Genomic DNA, 18,897 nt, shown 5'->3' on the forward strand with positions numbered 1-18,897 from the left:
ATCAGTATTTAGGATTTTCCAGGTGTAGATAGAGAATAACTTTGGTGATGGGATACTGGTGTTTGTGCAGTAACTTCAGTAGCAATGGGAGAAAGGCATGCTTCTCAAGAAATTTGCTTGCAATAGTCTTTTTTGAGTTGGAATAAACATTTCTGGCATCGTGCCATTATTTGTGAACCTTGACATATTTGATCCTGCCATCAAAGACTGGGCCCAGTGGAAGGAATGCATTATGTATTTTGGGCAAATGACATGGGGCTGATGAAAAGCTTCAAGTAATTCCCCTGTTGGCTTGTGGACTCACAGCTTTCTCTGTTATTAGGGACTTAATTTTCCCTGAAACACCAGAAATTAAAACCTTTCAGGAATCAATGGATTTAGTTAAGTAATATTATGACCCAAAGCCTCCTATTTTAACCCTTAATCTGATGTTAAGAGACCATTTGGTATGTGCGATTAATGATGTAACCATGTAAAAGTGCCTACTAGCTGAAGCCTAACAGGACTTCGAACAGGCACTACAACTGGATTTACCATGGGAAAATGTGCCAATTGAAGCATATGAGATACAAGGTATTCTGATGTAACCAGGTATCCTTGCCAGCTGAACTTGGGCAACACTACTTGGGTGAAGACAATTGCATATCCTGAACAGAGGAACTCTTGGTCAACCCACAGCAAACCCAAACAAAGACAAGGCTTGACCAAATGATTAAAATTTTCTTCAGGATCTGGGCTAGCAGACCATTGTAGTTACTGCTGGATTGTGGACTCGAGACAGCAATAGAGTGCCACCAAACCTAAACTGAGTGAGAGATCTCATAGGCCAGTATCCAATGTGCCCCCTGGAAAGTTACCTACCTCTGATTTGGAACATTATATTGCTTAACAACATGAAATTCATAAACAATCAAAGTAAACAGTTCTGTATTCTAATGAAGGTTGATCATAGAGTGTCCTATTCAGTGATCCAACCCTTAAGTTTGAGCAAGACCTCAATCGGACTGAGAACCCGTAAAAGCACTAATAGCAGAGTGCTTGGGAACAGTGACAGGATCATTGGAAAAAGCCAGCAAGAACTTACAAAATAGAAATCATTCAACTCAATCTACACAAATTTTTCAAAATGTAAGTACAGTAAACAAGGGAGAGCCAGTGGATGTAGTTTACTTGGACTTTCAGAAGACTTTTGATAAAGTTCCACATAAGAGAATAAAAATTAAACAAAATTAATGTGCATGAAGTTTGGGACAGTGAACTGACATGGGCAGAGAATAAAAACCAAAAGAACTGTGGCTGCTGTAAGTCAGGAGCAAAAATAAAGTTGCTGGAAAAGCTCAGCAGGTGTGACAGCATCTGTGAAGGAATAAATAGGGTCTGGTGATCCTTCCTCAGTACTGATTGTGCTTGGGAAAATGTTATTTATATGCAGAATAAAAGGAAGGAGATGGGGTAAGGAGTAAATGATAAGATAGAGCCTAAAAGCAAGAGAAGACCAGTTGGACAAAGAGTTGAAATTGAAATAGCGAGTTCAACAATTTTAGGGCCTAAACTCTCCCATGTCTCAGTCTCCTACCTACCCCACGCACCAGGCCTTGTTACCACATAGCCTGCTATTATGTACCACCTGTTGTTAGTCACTAATTGTCTTCATTAGCAGCCATTCACCCTTCCAACCTGAACGTTATCTACACTGGGAAAAAAAATGCCCCCTGAATTGGGCCTGCTAACTGTCCTGTAGTGTCCAGGGATATGCAGGCTAGATGAATTAGACATGGGAAATGTGAGTCTCGGGAACGTAGTGCTTTTAATAAGAGAATATGAGTTCACTGATTACGGCTATTAATCTGTTCCATTTAAGGATCCCTAGTCGACACATAAAAAGGACGAGTTTTAGAGATACTGTCACTCTGGTCCTTGACTCTGTATGAGGCAGCACTATTGTCAAGGAATGTTCATGTGCAAATAAAGGGTGATTTGGAGATGGGATACTGGCCTCCGTGGAGTAATTTCAAGGGATGGGATGGGTGGTTGCATCTGGGTTGGATGCTGTTCAGTGTTCTGTGCAGACTCAATGGGCTGAATGGCTTCTTCCATACTGTATGGATTCTGTGACCCTGTGAATTCTTTGCTGTTGAAAATGCTTGAGATCAAAACATCAAATGCTTTCAAGAAGTAGTGAGATATAGTGCTTAGTGCTAAAGGGATCAAAGTGTATGAGGAAAAATGGGAACAGGGCACTTGAGTTAGATGATCAGCATGATCATATTGAATGGGGGAATGGGCTCGAAGATCCAAATGGTCTACACCTGCTCCTATTTTCGATGTTCCAAATCTTGCAGAGAGCATTCCTGTCATAAATCTGGAGTAAACTGTAGCTCCCCAAAAAATCAGTCAGTGGATTTTTCAGTGTATTCCCATCGCCCCTTGCTGGAGTTGTGTTGAAACTGGGAGAACCCCAACAGACATTAAGGGCTAAATAACAAGGTGTGCAGCTGGATGAACACAGCAGGCCAAGCAGCATCTTAGGAGCAGTTTTGGGCCCCAGACATTAAGGGCTAATGATTGACAGTTTTCTTCATAAATGATGTTTGCCAGGTCCGATATAGTTCGTATAACCATTGTTTGCTGCTCATATTCACTGTTTTATGTTGTGCATTTATTCATTAATTCTCCAGGTACTCAGGGCGTAAACATAAGTGCGTTTCAGATGGAACTGGCCCAAGCTGGATTTAGTGCGCATTACGATGTGAGATTTGTAAAATTTTTCTGAAATCTGTGACTGTTGATTTATTTTAGAAAGATAAATCATAATGTTTCCCATGTTGTATTTTATGGAGAGTGTAAGAATAAAAAGCATTGCAGCCCACTAGTATAGCACTCAACCACCCACTGCCTCAAATACCTTTGCAACTTTTTTGTGAACCTAACCTTAATCCTAGCCCTAGCCCTAACCCTATCACTTTGTGCCCCAAGTCAATCTGTTTCACCTTCTATGCAAATTGAGGAAGGAAACATTTCACTCAACATTTTGGTAGTCTGTAATGTAATGAACAGATATTTGTTTTCTTGTATTTGGACAGAACTGTACAAAGAATGAAATGTGTTTTGAAATATATGTTTATTTTTTGCTGATCTGTTAAATAACTGAGAAAGTAACACAATTTACATAATCAGCATACAAGCAGATGATTTTTGGCCACACTGCCTAAAGCAACATCTTCAGGCATGGCCACATTAATAATTTTTAGCATATGAAGTTCTTTGTGGCCTATTATTGTGTTTCAGCATATTGAAATATCCAGCTAGAAGTACTGTTCAAACATCCAGCATATCTTCCTATCATAGTAGTCTTCGTTGCTCCATCTAAGATTCCTTTCAGAATTCCCTTCATCTTTATTGCTTAATTTAACTCCCTTTATTCCTTCACTGGCTCTAACCCTGCCTCTTTGACCTGTCTATCTCCTCTCACCCTACCTTCTCCTTTATCTATCTTCTATTTGCCTCCCCTGTCTCTCTATTTGTTTCAGAATCCCCTTACCCTCCCCCATTTCTGAAGAAGGGTCCCGACCTGAAATGCCAAACTTTCCTGCTCCGCTGATAATAATTTTTCTCCTTGTACAGTTATTGTACCATTTTACAGGAAAACAAATAAATCAATATTTTTATCCCCAAGAATAACCAAGTGATTATCTTGGCTAATTCCTCTGGAATAAACAATTATTATGATCCTTACAGGGCAACATTTTACTTGGTGCTGTAGGAGCATATGACTGGAGTGGAGGAGTCATAATGTATAACCAAGAAACAGGAGCACTTTTTCTAAATGAGTCCAAAGGAACACTCGAAGCAGCTTATGGTTACCTTGGTATGTTTCATTCTAATGTTGCAAAATTTCTTTCTGAAGCTATTATAAATTTTACTAAAGTCTGTACTCTGAACAAGTGCTGGATCTGACCTAAACTGCATTCATATTAAATATGCCTAAATCTTCAAATGAAATTGATTGAAAACTTTCGGCTAAGGTAAAACCTTCCCTGAGCTGCGTTTTTTTTTTATGCGGTGACTTAGAATTTAGAAGCAAGATTAGGCCACTTGACCCTTCAAATTTGTTCCGTTATTCAGTAGGATCATGGTTAAATTGGTTGCGGTGTCAGATCCATTCTTCTGTCAGCACTCATGCCCCATGGCTTTATTCCTCTTTCCTTGCTCCTTTGATAATCAAAAACATCAGCAGCACACAAATACATATGAATTGGGCCATTGCAACTGATGACTTCTGTGAAACTGGTGCGGAGATGATCCATTTGGCATCAAAATCAGATCTTCAGCCTTATCTGCCTACCTGTAATTCTGTATCATCGATATATGAGTTAACTCTAAATGTGTATATTTATTGATTAACAAACATTGTTTTGTGTATCTGCAAACTGACATAACTGTAGTTTTAGAATTCTGTAAGATGACACCAGAATAGATCAAAACCTATTTGATTTTTACCATCGAAACATGTATCCTTTGAAGGAAGGTGCACAGACTGCATTTAGCAAGAACGAAAGACTCCAAGGGAAGAACATCCCTTTAGCGGTTGATCAATAGAGTGAAGATTGTATCAAACTGAATGAACAGCTACATAATTTTGCAAAGATGAGAAGCAGGTCAGAAAATGGGACATAATATAAAGAACAGCTAAAAATGATTAAAATATTAATAATGAAGGAGAAATTAGAGTGCAACAGAAAACTAGCTGGAAATATCAAAACAGGCAGCAAGAGCTTATTTAAAATGAAAAAGAGAGTGCATCTGGGGAATTAATGGCATTTGACAGATGAATTGAATAGATATTTTGCTTCACCACTGGTATGTTTTTGTGCACCTTCGGGCACCACATATGAAGGATGTGAACACATTGGAAAGGATAAAAAGGATGCCCCAGCAATATTTTCATCTGCACTCCCTTTAAGCTCAGTGACTTTCACCTTTGGTTGGCACTCTTTTTAGGGTGAGATTTGGGGGTGTGATCTGATGGGTACATCACTGATAAATCTCTGTAGTTGGTTGAGGAAGAAATGTTCCAGGCCTTTGGAACTTAGAAGAATGCTATTTACCAGGTTACTGTTCAGCCCCAGACAGAAGCTGATCCCATGGTCTCAGCTATAATGACTTTGTCAAACTGGACAGACAGGCAAAGGAACAGCAAGCAGATTTGTATGAGGTAATCGGTAAGCTGGGTTGAAGGATGGAGGAGTTCACCAACACTACATTATTGTTCTGGCTCTGGCATGCATCAGGCTGGCTGAATGGACTGATTGGCAACTGAGTCAAGTTGAACTTGCTCAGTATCTTTTGAATCTGTGCATAACTCTGCATTCCATCAGTCTGGCAATAGATGTTAAACATCAATGGCAAGCTAAGAGAATGATGAGGGATCTCAGCACCAATCCATGTGTTCCTTCCTCTCGGAGAAGTAGGGTGGTGCCAACAGACATCCAGAGGAAGATAAACCCAGACAAAGAAGCTTCTTCTCTGGATGCTCCAGAGGTGCTGTGTCACTCTACATTTCCCCTGTGATCCCAGAGCCTGCAGAAGTTCAAGCTGAGAAAGGTGAGTCTGCACCAGGCAGGAACCTCTCAGCAGGCCTCCAATTCCATATGTTTTACTCTGCTCTCGATAGGTAAGACAGTAACTTATACTTACCATTTTGTATAGTTACTGCATAGTTAACTTGTGGTTGACATAGCAATGTACCAACTTCATTTCACCATGAATGACTTGTAGGCTATGCCTGTGATGCAGGAGTATCCTCCATCTTTTATGTGTTGCCATCCAATGGTCCCTATGATCTTTCAACATTCCCGTATTTTGATTGAGCCCCTTTATATAACTATTGATGTCCCCACTTTGTCCTAACTCTGGTCTTCCAAGGACCTTGTCAGCCCTACTCTCTCCCTTGTAGAGGCTACAGTTACTATAACATGTTTACTAGCCCATCACCCTCCAATCCAGATTCTAACACCCTCCAAATGATTTGAATGAAGGAGTGGAAGGGTGGATTAGTAATTTCGCGGACGACACAAATGTGGGCCAAGTTGTGGACAGTGCGGAGGGCTGTTCTAGGTTACAAAGGGACATTGATAGGATGCAGAACTGGGCTGAGAAGTTGCAGATGGAGTTTAACCCTGAAAAATATGAGGTGATTCATTTTGGAAGTATAAACTTGAAAGCAAAATACAGGGTTAACAGAAAGATTCTCGGCAGTTTGGAGGAGCAGAGGGATCTTGGGGTTCATATCCACAGTTCCCTGAAAGCTGACACCCAGGTGGATAGAGTTGTTAAGAAGGCATATGATGTGTTAGCTTTCATTAATAGAGGGATTGAGTTCAAGAGCTGTGAAGTTATGTTCCAGCTGTACAAAAGCCTGGTTCAGCCACATCTGGAGTATTGTGTCCAGTTCTGGTTGCCTCATTACAGGAAAGATGTGGAAGTGTTGGAAAAGTTTCAGAGGAAATTTACCAGGATGTTGCCTGGAATGTAGGGAGGGTCTTACGAGGAAAGGTTGAGAGAGCTAGGGCTTTTCTCTTTAGAACAATGAAGGATGAGAGGTGACTTGATAGAGATGTACAAAATGATCAGAGATATAGATAGAGTGGACAGAAAGAGACTTTTTCTGAGGGTGGAGGTAGCTGTTATGAGAGAATATAGTTTTAAAGTGAGTGGAGGTAGATATAGGGGAGATGTCAGAGGTGGGCTCTTTACTCAGAGAGTGTTCGGGGTGTAGAATGCACCGGAGAGGGTAGTGGAGTTGGCCTCATCAGGAGCACTTAAGTGGCTATTAGGTAGGCATATGGATGGTAGCATAAGAGTTGGAGGTTAGATAGACCTTAGGATTAGGGTAAAAGTTCGGCACAACATCATGGGCCAAAGGGCCCATATTGTGCTGTATTGTTCTCTGTTCAATGTTCAATGTTCAATCTTCCAGAGTGCCCAGTTTCTTCCTATTGAACATCTCCAGTCATGTCCATCACTGTTGCCATTCTCTTAACTTCCCAATAAAATGAAGCATAGGCCCAGACTTGAATTGTCCACAGTCTCCAGGACTCAATGGACTTTTCCTGAGAAGGCCCATGACCATTATTGACTGAACTCCAAGACTGACTATGGCCCACCCTTTTGGACAGATCTGATGGGACAGCCACAACTGACCGTGGCCTAGTCCCTGCCTGATGTCACCCCAGCACCACGACTGAGCAACATTTAATCCTTGTATTGATTGCACTTGACCAGCAAGACTGAGCCGGCCCAATGGCCAGGCTGCAGGGACATAGATCCCTGGATTCTGGTAGCACTGAGCACCTGACTAACCTCTGGCAAAGCATAATCTCCCTCGACCTTAACAAAGCACTTGTCCCTTTGACATGGTGCTGAAATCTTCAATGTTTGACCTCTGCAAATTATAGGTGTGTCAAGGTGTAACTAAGTTTTTCAAAGTGTTTCAACCTTCATAATTTCCTTGTACAGTTTGAAATGTTCACCTATGTTTGTTATCAGCATTATTCATTTTTTTCTGTCTTCAAGAAAATGTCCAACCATCAGCGGTAAAATCGGTGAACTGCCTTTTTTAACAGTTATTTTATGTTTTGTCCCCTTTCGCTAGTCCCAGGTGTTCCTGTAGCATTTCTGATGGAGAACTTCCACTTGAAATGCAAATTTCTCCTTCTTTCCAGATAGTGATGGATCTACTTGATAGACCATAAGACCATATGTATTTCTAACATGTCCTGTTTTTACTTTAGATTGGCAAAAGATTTCCTCCTTCTTTTACCACCGCTGTAATGGTTCTTTTCTTCCAGGATACAGTGTAGCTACTGTGAAGGGAAAGAATGGGCAGCACTTGTACATAGCTGGAGCCCCTCGGCATAGTCAGACTGGACGAGTCCTTGTGTTTCAAGCTGGAACATCTGTCAAAATAAAGCAACTTCTTGCAGGGAAGCAGGTTAGTTCATGATTAGAACTAAAGTTCAACATTGAAAAAGCATTGTTTTCTACAAAATTAAGTGTTTAGCTGCTGATTAAGTTGCTGATCCCATCAATGAATTTAAGGAGTTGTAGAATAAAATTCAAGAATGGAATTTTTCTGTTTCAGCTAGGAGCATATTTTGGTTCAGAGCTGTGCTCTCTGGACATAAACAATGATGATGTGACAGATTACCTCCTTGTTGGTGCTCCATTCTTTCATATACGAGGAGAGGAGGGCATGGTTTACGTCTACCAGCTCAATGACAAGGTATGAAATGGGACGGGGAGGAGGGGGTGATCCTCCTAACCATGTACGTTTGAACCAAAGACAGTTGGATTGCTGCCTCAAGTGAATTTTGTAATGTTTGGAGTGGTGCTTTCTGGAGGCAGCCTCTATTTCTCTGAAAGTTGAAACAGAAAGCTGAGCTCCGAATGAAAAAGGAAATAAAAGTTGAGGCCAAGGGATGCCTGGAGGCAAAAATCGATTTCATAGAATAGAATCCCTACAGTGTGGAAACAGGCCCTTCAGCCCAACAAGTACACACTGCCCCTTGGAGCATCCCACCCAGACCCATCCCCCTAGAACCCACACACCCCTGAAAAATACGGGCAATTTAGCATGGCCAATTCACCAAGCCTGCACATCTTCGGACTGTGGGAGGAAACCCATGCAGACACGGGGAGAATGTGCAAACTCTACACAGACAGTCGCTTGAGGCTGGAATCGAACCCAGGTCCCTGGTGCTGTGAGGCTGCAGTGCTAACCACCGAGTCACCATGCCGCCCCAGATATTTCTGGAAAAGCTCAGCTGGTCTGGCACTATCTGTGGGCAGAAATCGGAGTTAACATTTTAGATCGAGTAACCCTTCCTCAGAAGAGTGTAAAGTCTTCCTCGTTCTTACTTACCATCCCCACCAACATCCATGTCCAGAAGATCATTTGTCACCATTTCTGCTACCTCCAGCGAGATCTCACCATCAAACACATAATCCCCTTGCCTGCCTTTTGCAGGGACATCTGACCTGCTATTCTTTCACTCCTGACAGCCTCACGACACCTTCTACTGCAATGGTAGAAGGTGTAATATTTGTCTGTTTACTTCCTCCCTTCTCAGGGCCCAAACATACCCTACACGTCAAGCAGCACATCACCTGCACTTCCCAGAATCAACTCTACTGTATTTGCTGCTCACAATGTGGTCTCCTCTACACTGGGGAAACAAAGCATAGATTGGGTGAACACTTCACAGAAGACTCTCATTCTGTTTGCAAAAAGACCCTGAAGTTCCATGAGCCTGCCAGTTTAACACACCACCCTGTTCCCTGTCCAACATCTCTGTCTCAGGCTTACTGCAGTGTTCCAGCGAAGCTCAGCGCAAGCTGGCAGAACAGCACCTCATTTTCCGCTTGGGGACTCTGCAGCCCTCTCGACTCAATATCGAGTTCAATAATTTTAGGGCCTAAACTCTCCCATGTCCTTACCCCAACCCCCACACACCAGACCTTGTTATCACATAGATAATAAAATGTGAGGCTGGATGAACACAGCAGGCCAAGCAGCATCCCAGGAGCACAAAAGCTGACGTTTCGGGCCTAGACCCTTCATCAGAGAGGGGGATGGGGGGAGGGAACTGGAATAAATAGGGAGAGAGGGGGAGGCGGACCGAAGATGGAGAGCAAAGAAGATAGGTGGAGAGGGTGTAGGTGGGGAGGTAGGGAGGGGATAGGTCAGTCCAGGGAAGACGGACAGGTCAAGGAGGTGGGATGAGGTTAGTAGGTAGCTGGGGGTGCGGCTGGGGGTGGGAGGAAGGGATGGGTGAGAGGAAGAACCGGTTAGGGAGGCAGAGACAGGTTGGACTGGTTTTGGGATGCAGTGGGTGGGGGGGAAGAGCTGGGCTGGTTGTGTGGTGCAGTGGGGGGAGGGGATGAACTGGGCTGGTTAGGGATGCAGTGGGGGAAGGGGAGATTTTGAAACTGGTGAAGTCCACATTGATACCATATGGCTGCAGGGTTCCCAGGCGGAATATGAGTTGCTGTTCCTGCAACCTTCGGGTGGCATCATTGTGGCAGTGCAGGAGGCCCATGATGGACATGTCATCAAGAGAATGGGAGGGGGAGTGGAAATGGTTTGCGACTGGGAGGTGCAGTTGTTTGTTGCGAACTGAGCGGAGGTGTTCTGCAAAGCGGTCCCCAAGCCTCCGCTTGGTTTCCCCAATGTAGAGAAAGCCGCACCGGGTACAGTGGATGCAGTATACCACATTGGCAGATGTGCAGGTGAACCTCTGCTTAATGTGGAATGTCATCTTGGGGCCTGGGATGGGGGTGAGGGAGGAGGTGTGGGGACAAGTGTAGCATTTCCTGCGGTTGCAGGGGAAGGTGCCGGGTGTGGTGGGGTTGGAGGGCAGTGTGGAGCGAACAAGGGAGTCACGGAGAGAGTGGTCTCTCCGGAAAGCAGAGGTTCACCTGCACATCTGCCAATGTGGTATACTGCATCCACTGTACCCGGTGCGGCTTTCTCTACATTGGGGAAACCAAGCGGAGGCTTGGGGACCGCTTTGCAGAACACCTCCGCTCAGTTCGCAACAAACAACTGCACCTCCCAGTCGCAAACCATTTCCACTCCCCCTCCCATTCTCTTGATGACATGTCCATCATGGGCCTCCTGCACTGCCACAATGATGCCACCCGAAGGTTGCAGGAACAGCAACTCATATTCCGCCTGGGAACCCTGCAGCCATATGGTATCAATGTGGACTTCACCAGTTTCAAAATCTCCCCTTCCCCCACTGCATCCCTAACCAGCCCAGTTCATCCCCTCCCCCCACTGCACCACACAACCAGCCCAGCTCTTCCCCCCCACCCACTGCATCCCAAAACCAGTCCAACCTGTCTCTGCCTCCCTAACCGGTTCTTCCTCTCACCCATCCCTTCCTCCCACCCCCAGCCGCACCCCCAGCTACCTACTAACCTCATCCCACCTCCTTGACCTGTCCGTCTTCCCTGGACTGACCTATCCCCTCCCTACCTCCCCACCTACACCCTCTCCACCTATCTTCTTTGCTCTCCATCTTCGGTCCGCCTCCCCCTCTCTCCCTATTTATTCCAGTTCCCTCCCCCCATCCCCCTCTCTGATGAAGGGTCTAGGCCCGAAACGTCAGCTTTTGTGCTCCTGGGATGCTGCTTGGCCTGCTGTGTTCATCCAGCCTCACATTTTATTATCTTGGAATCTCCAGCATCTGCAGTTCCCATTATCTTTGTTATCACATAGTCTGCCATTACACACTGCCTATTTTTTGTCACTAACAGTCTTCATTTACAGTTATTCACCCTTCTAGCCAAATTGTAATCCATGCCTTTGCCTGTCCAACTGTTCTTCTCTCACTTTGAACTCTATTCCCACCTGCCATTTACTCCTTACCCCCCTCCTCCACTCTATTTTCTGCAAATAAACTAACATTTTCCAAACTACCATTGGATCTGTGGAAAGGTCACTGGACCCTGAAATGTTAACTTTGATTTCTCTCCACAGATACTGCCAGACCTTCTGATCTTTTCTAGTAATTTCCTTTTTTGTCTCTGATTTGTAGCATCCGCAGTTTTTTTGGTTTTTTAACTTGGATGTAGCTCTGTTGAGGAAATGGAATTGCTTGAGCTCAGTAATGCCCCCTTTTCCCATTTCTTTTGTTTTCAGATAAGGACAGCACAACCAAGACGCCATTATCAAATCAATTCCTTCTTATTTTATAAAAGTATTTCACTTAACTCAGAAGCAAGGACATAATCAAGAAATTTCTGATCAACTCCACCCTGTTGCACCTGTTACAAAAATAGTATAAATTCTTACCCTTGCATTGTTTGGGGTTCACTCCCAGCACAAACCTTCTCTGTGGGCCCAGAGATAATGGAAAGGATAGAAAAGTGTAGCACAGCAGCAGATTTCTCAGACTTTGGACAATGGGACCTCATGGCTCCTAATGGATCTCAGTGACTTAAATTTTCTAATTAGACTATGATAACATCGGGGGAGAGGGATTCCATTCAAAAAATTTACCATTAAGTGTAGGCCTCTGCTTGCATTCTTGAGGATTATGCAAGAGATTGTGCCTTCTGCTTGTAGCCTTTCTATCTCTAGGCTTCCAGACAAGAAGCTGATAAGTTATAATAGGAACTGCAAATGCTGGAGAATCTGAGATAACAAGGTGTAGAGCTGGATGAGCACAGCAGGCCAGGCAGCATCAGAGGGGCAGGAAGGCTGATGTTTCAGGCCTAGACCCTTCTTCAGAAATGGGGGAGGGGAAGGAGCTTCAGAATCTCATTCCCTTCCCCCATTTCTAAAGAAGGGTGTAGGCCCGAACCTTTGATGCTGCTTGGCCTGCTGTGTTCATCCAGCTCTACACCTTTTTATCCAAGCTGATAAATTAGTCTTTTTTCACTTTACTGGAATGACTACACAGGCTGATGCGATGGAATATCGGGAAAGTTGCTCCCAATTAACTCTAAAAATTTAAAATTGAGAGCATTGAAACTCCAAATTTCCTGACCTTGGTCCATTGAAGCTTGTCATTTCTTGAATATTCTACCATTCCTGGAGTACAAGAAGAACTTGAAATTTCTTGGCTACTGGAATTTCCCTGGAAATCTTGGTATTCCATGGAGTACTGAGCTTTCACTGGGATGCTGATGAATTGCCTGGTGGTGTAAGGAAAACAAAGCTCAGCACTGTATAATTTTCAAAAGTGAACCTCAGGCCCATGAACATGCATAAAATGTATAAGATGCATGCCGATTCTTGGCTGAAAATTAAAAAGGCTCTATGCAATCTGTTGAGCTATGAGTTGTAGGTAGCAGTTGTTCCAGGTTTCCTTGCTGTCTTTGCTGCTACATTTATTATTTTATTAAACAGGATACCTTTGAAGATAAGGACAGTTTAACAGGAATATCAAGTTTTACCAATGCCAGATTTGGAGTTGCCATTGCAAACATAGGTGACATCAATATGGATGGTTACAATGATATAGCTATTGGAGCTCCTCTGGAAGAAGACCATGGTGGCAGTATCTATATATTTAATGGATATAAGGATGGTATCTACAAGACTTATTCCCAGGTAAGATTAGTTACAGAAATGTTGTAGTGTTTGGTAGAGCCCAGGCTCTCCTAACATTTTTTGTGTTCATGTTGTAGGGCAGTTGCTCCTTGTAACTTGAAACTCATTTATAGTGCTGTGAACAGGAGTGATCCTTAGGGTTAGCAAGGATCCTTGACTTAGATTTCACCAGAGAAAAACATTACCATGCTTAAACTAAAACAATGAATTGAATTATTCTCAGATATTGCCACAGAAGATAACGAATCACAGCAGAATAAATAGAAATGCATCATTAAAGATAACATTGATTTATCATAACTCTTCCTAACTGCCTAGCAATCAGGCAGATCATTCTGTTTCCTTTAACTGAGTTTCAAGGCAGAAGCCTTAATCTGGTCTTTCCAGGTAATGGCATAAATAGTGGAAAAGCTGGCTCCCTTTCTTCAAGCAAATTCCCACTAATTGATTGTTATACTGTACGATACTGCACCCTTATTCTTGCTACAGTCTGTGCCCCCTCCCTCTGCTGAATTAGTTTAAACTCTTTCCAACAGCACTAGCAAACCAACTTGGCTTTCTGATTCAGTAGCTGTTTCTGTTTTCCTCTCAGTCTTCCTAAGTCTATGTGTCTCTGTATCCAGAAAACCATTTATCCCTCCTTTGTGTCAAGGTGTGAAAATGGACACCTGATTTTCTGTAGGATTTGATTGCAGAACATAGCGTGCCTGTTTCTACTGAGAGTTAGTGTTATCACAGTCTACATGTTCTGGAAATGATCATGTTAAATAAAAGACAGGTAAATGTTAAAAGAAATAAGCAAATTTGTTAACACTTCTGATACACTTTCTAATCTTTAAATTATTTAGCGAATAAGTGGGAAGGATGTCATGCTTGAACTTGTATACTTTGGACAATCAATATCTGGAGCTTCTGATGTTGATACTGATGGGATCCTTGATATAACAGTTGGGGCACGGGACAATGTTGTCGTACTCAGGTATGTAGCCATATGTAATACAACATCCTGTTAGACCATTTAATCATCTTCCTGATGTATTTTGTTTTTGGTTTTTAAAGTGGCCTAGAAGATGATCAGAACTATTTAGAAAGTGAAATAAGCTTAAAAGGTTTTGGAAAGTACAGGCACATGGTAACATCATAAATTAGAAGCGTGGCATTTTAACATGAAAGGCAGAGTATTATAATGTTAGAGTCATGAATCTTAATATTAGAGCCTAGGATACTATATTGAGCCCAGTATTCTAGAATTAGAGACATTACATTATAAAGTTGGATGTTCAGCACTGTAACATTTACAGTACAACACGATAATGCTGCCTAAAGTTGTTTGCCTACTTGTGTTTACTGCTTTCCTTATCCATTATATTTTGCCAATATTAATATTTTTGCCCTCTTGCCTGTGATTTTTCTCTGATAGACCTGGTCTTAATCTTCCTGAGCTATATGAATAATAAATAATGCATAATAAACAAATACATGACAATGGCGGTTGGATTTTGGGGCAACTAGGAGAGAAATACAATTTGTGGAGTAATTGATGCTGTGGGGGCAACTATGAAACATTACAGTCAAGCCTATACTGATAGAAGCCACAAATTGGTTCAGTTGAACATGTTATGTCTGTCAGTCACAGTCTAGCCCCTTTTTAAAAGGAAACAAGTTTTAAATTTGAGTTAATGTTTTGGGTCCAGTGACCCTTCTTCAGAACAATTCAAAAGAGTCACTGACAGGAAACATTAACTCTGATTTCTCTCCATAGATGCTGCCAAATGTGCTGAGATTTTCCAGTAATTTCTGTTTTTGTTCCTGATATCCTGTTCGATTTTTTAATTTAGATTTTAAATTTGCATTCTTTTTTGTTTGTAACAAGAAATGATAATTCTTTACAGCGCAAGACCAGTTATCAACATTGGGGTCAATGTCACATTTTTACCGAAGTTGGTGCCTCTGTCCTTCGCAAGTTTCCACGGACAAGAGAAAATTATTCAAGCTACTGTGTGTTTTATGACTCAATCAAACTTTGCACCATTAGGTAATGCCTCAATGATAGCAGAATGTGGAAGGGAATGCCAGCATCACCATTATCTGGTATTATAACATACCGAACTGTAGCCAAAGAATCTCTTGTCATGGCTTCACTTCTGCTCTCATACTGTTACTTGGTTTTCCTTAATTGACACCATTAATACAGTGGTATTCCCCCATTGATCAATTGCTGGATCCCTCCTATTTCTTTACCTCTTGGCAACATCTTCAAAAAGCACAAAGTTTGTTTTTACATGTGCACACATGGCAACTGGCTATATCTTACCCAGACCTCTCTTAACTCATGGACTGTTGCTTACTTATTGATTAACCAATTTCCAGCACTGGATGAACAGATTTTTTTTTCTAATTAATTCTTGGGAAGATCAGTCACAGAGTCAGAGAGCCATACTGTGTGGAAACAGACCCTTTGATGCAACTTGCCCGTGCCGACTGGATATCCTAAGCTGAACTAGTTCCATTTGCCTGCATTTGGTCCATGTACCTCTGAACCTTTCCTACTTATGTACCTGTCCAAATGACTTTTAAATGTTTTAACTGTACCTGTACAGTTCCTCAGACACCACCATCTGTGAAAAAAGGTTGGCCCTCAGACCTCTAGTTTTGGACTACCCTGCCTAGGACAAAGACATTAGCTATTCAGCCTACCCATGCCCTTCATTATTTTATAAATGTCTATAAGGCCACCCCACCCCCGGCCCTGTCAACAAGGGCTCCCTGATTGGCCCAGGTTAACAATGTCAATCAAGGATCTAATGGTCAATATGATCCACCTGGTTCCAATTATCACACAAAGCAGTGCTGACTAGCCCTGATTATTCCATGCGTTTCTAAGTGACAAGTTTTCCAATCTCTCAGGGTTGAATCTAACAATTTTCCTACCTGTAAAATAAGACTAACTGGCCTATAATTGTTTTGTATTTCCTTTGCCCCTTTCTTAAACAATTGCATTTCTCGAACCCTCCAACACCTCACCTGTGTCTGGTGAAGGTTGGAAAGTAATCATCAGAACTTCTGATGTTTCCGCTCTGACCACCTTCAATGTCATAGGGAACAATCTATCCGCCACTCACAACCTATCCAATTTCAAGGATTCTATATACTCTAATGCTTCCTCTCTCATTATGATTATTTTGTCCAATATTTCGCACTACTGACCAAGGTCAGTCATCTCAGCTGTAGAACACCTCTGCAGGAGTTTCTCAGGGTAGTGTCCTAGGCCCAACCATCTTCAGCTACTTCATCAATGACCTTCCCTCCATTATAAGGTCAGAAGTGGGGATGTTCGCCAATTATCGCACAATGTTCAGCACCACTCATGACTCCTCAGATACTGAAGCAGTCCATGTTCACATGCAACAAGGTCTGGACAACATTCAGGCTTGGGCTGACAGGTGGCAGGTAGCATTCATGCCAACAAATGCCAGGCTATGACCATCACCAGTAAGAGATAATCTAACCACTGTCCCCTTGACATTCAGCTGTAATACCATCATTAAATCCCTATTGTCAACATTCTGAGGGTTATTATTGACTAGAAACTCAACTGGACTCACCACATAAACACAATGGCCACAAGAGCAGGCCAGAGGCTGGGAATCCCATGGTGAGTAACTCATCTCCTGACTCCCCAAAGACTGTCAACCATCTACAAGGCACAAGTCAGGAATGTGACAGAATATTCCTCACTTGCCTGAATGAATGCAACCCCAACAACACTGAAGAAGCTTGACACCATCCAGGATAAAGCAGGCCACTTGATTGGCACCACACCCACAAGCATCCACTTCCTTTACCACTGATACTCAGTCACAGCAGAGTGTACCATCTACAAGATGCACTGCAGAAATTCACCAAAGATCCTCAGACAGCACCTTCTAAACCCACGACTCCCTCCATCTGGAAGAACAAGTGCAGCAGATATATGGGAACACCATGTCCTGCAAGTTCCCCACCAAGCCACTGGCCATCCTGACTTGTAAATATATCGCTGATCCTTCACTGCTGCTGGGTCAAAATCCTGGAATTCCCGCCCTAAGGGCATTGTGGGTCAACCCACAGCAAGTGAACTACAGTGGTTCAAAATGGCAGCTCACCATCACCTTCTCAAGGGGCAACTAGGGATGGGCAAGGTACGCTGACCCCGCCAGCCATAGCCATATCCTACAAATGAATAAATGAGGATTGTTTACCATGATCACCGTCTGTGCACCTGTCCGCTCCAGAATGTTCAGCAACCTATCAGTGACATCCTTGAGCTTGGCACCAGGTCGGCAATGTACCATCCTGGATTCATGAACAGTTTGCTGTACCCTTATTATTGAATCCCTAATCATTAAAGCTCTGCTACTCATTTTCCTCCTTTTCGGGGCTGATGTCGTGAACGTGGCTGGTGCTGCTTTCCCTGAGAGGCCATGCTCCCCAATAACATCTAAAGGGATCTATCTGTTTGAGAGGGGGATGACCACAGGGACTCCAGCACTTCATTGCTGAGCTTTTTACTTCCACATTACTTTAAACTTCACTATTCTGATACAGTATTGGTAGTCTCCCACATTCTATCCCTGGAACTTGAATTTATTTAAACTCTGCTGCCCATTCCTTAGCTCAAAGCAACTCCCATTCCCCTATTGTGCCTGTGCTTGCCAAACCACATTAGCTCTCAATCAAGCAAAGTCTTGATTTTAAAATTCTTATCTGTGTTTTCAGATTCTTCCATGTCCTTGCTCTTTCCTACTTCTGTAATCTCATCCAACCTTCTGAGATATCTGCATTCCTTAAATCTGACTCCTTGTGCTTTCCCATTCCCAATCATTATTGCCTTCAGTTGCCTTGACCTCGAGATCTGAAATTCCCTCCCTGTACTTTGCTTCCCTCGGTTGAGACACGTCTAAAAACCTACCTCTTTGCTTTGGTATTTGCTGTGATCATGAAAGATGCTGTATACATTTATTTTATTTTTATTGCAAAATTTGGAAATATTTTTCAGCTGTTGAAGGATTCTGTTTCTACATCCAGTTTATGTTCAGGGTATCTATTTGTGGCAGACTTTTATTCTGGGGCTGTTTGATGATTGTCCCTTTAAAAACCAGTCACTTGTATAGATAACTTACCAGGCAGATGAAAATAACATTTGTGAACAGGTTTCAACAGATTCAATGCCATGTGGTTTGTTGCGGTCACTCTTTCAGCAATAGGCTTGAAACTGATTCATATTTAGCTGCTAGCTTCTTTGAATTTGACTTCAGATCTTCATAATCTAGGACGCTCTAGCAACTTCTTTTCAGTGGCAAGAAACACTTGGAAAATCAGATGAGAACAGGAGTTTTTGAAGTATTACTGAAAAACATTACATCAGAAACTGAGAACATTAGCTATTTGAAAGGAACTGATAGTTTAAAAGAAGTGGAGGATACTGACTGTCTAAAACGTACTGGCCATTTGAAAGGGATGGAGAATACTGTTTTTTTTCTCCTTGAACCTTCATACATCTGAGTTTAGACTTCATCAGCTTCAAATAACCCTTCCAGGATTTTAACCAAACACTCTAATCAGGAACACTTAAACTAAACTCCTTATGCTGAGGTAACCTTTTTATTAACAGCCCTAAAACTACCTCACTTTTTCAGGAACAACTGTTTTACAATTCCAGCATTAGCTAAAATTTCAGCCTGAAACTGAAACTAAAATACTTTCCTTCCAAGCTATGTGGGTAAGTTAAGCCC

At 42.6% G+C, this 18,897-nt stretch overlaps 1 protein-coding gene across 2 annotated transcripts in view; it reads left to right on the top strand.

Moving 5' to 3' along the window:
* LOC125464461 (integrin alpha-E-like) overlaps window positions 1-18,897 on the top strand; it is a 245,847-nt gene that overhangs the window by 106,878 nt on the left and 120,072 nt on the right. For both annotated transcript variants that reach the window (XM_059655494.1, XM_059655493.1), the window contains exons 12-18: window positions 2,679-2,749; window positions 3,739-3,868; window positions 7,851-7,993; window positions 8,144-8,284; window positions 12,920-13,123; window positions 13,972-14,102; window positions 15,016-15,158. In XM_059655494.1, coding sequence (XP_059511477.1) covers window positions 2,679-2,749; window positions 3,739-3,868; window positions 7,851-7,993; window positions 8,144-8,284; window positions 12,920-13,123; window positions 13,972-14,102; window positions 15,016-15,158 — 963 coding nt within the window. The remainder of the gene's footprint in view (window positions 1-2,678; window positions 2,750-3,738; window positions 3,869-7,850; window positions 7,994-8,143; window positions 8,285-12,919; window positions 13,124-13,971; window positions 14,103-15,015; window positions 15,159-18,897) is intronic.

This window comes from Stegostoma tigrinum, chromosome 27, assembly GCF_030684315.1.
Source record: "Stegostoma tigrinum isolate sSteTig4 chromosome 27, sSteTig4.hap1, whole genome shotgun sequence".
NCBI lineage: Eukaryota > Metazoa > Chordata > Chondrichthyes > Orectolobiformes > Stegostomatidae > Stegostoma > Stegostoma tigrinum.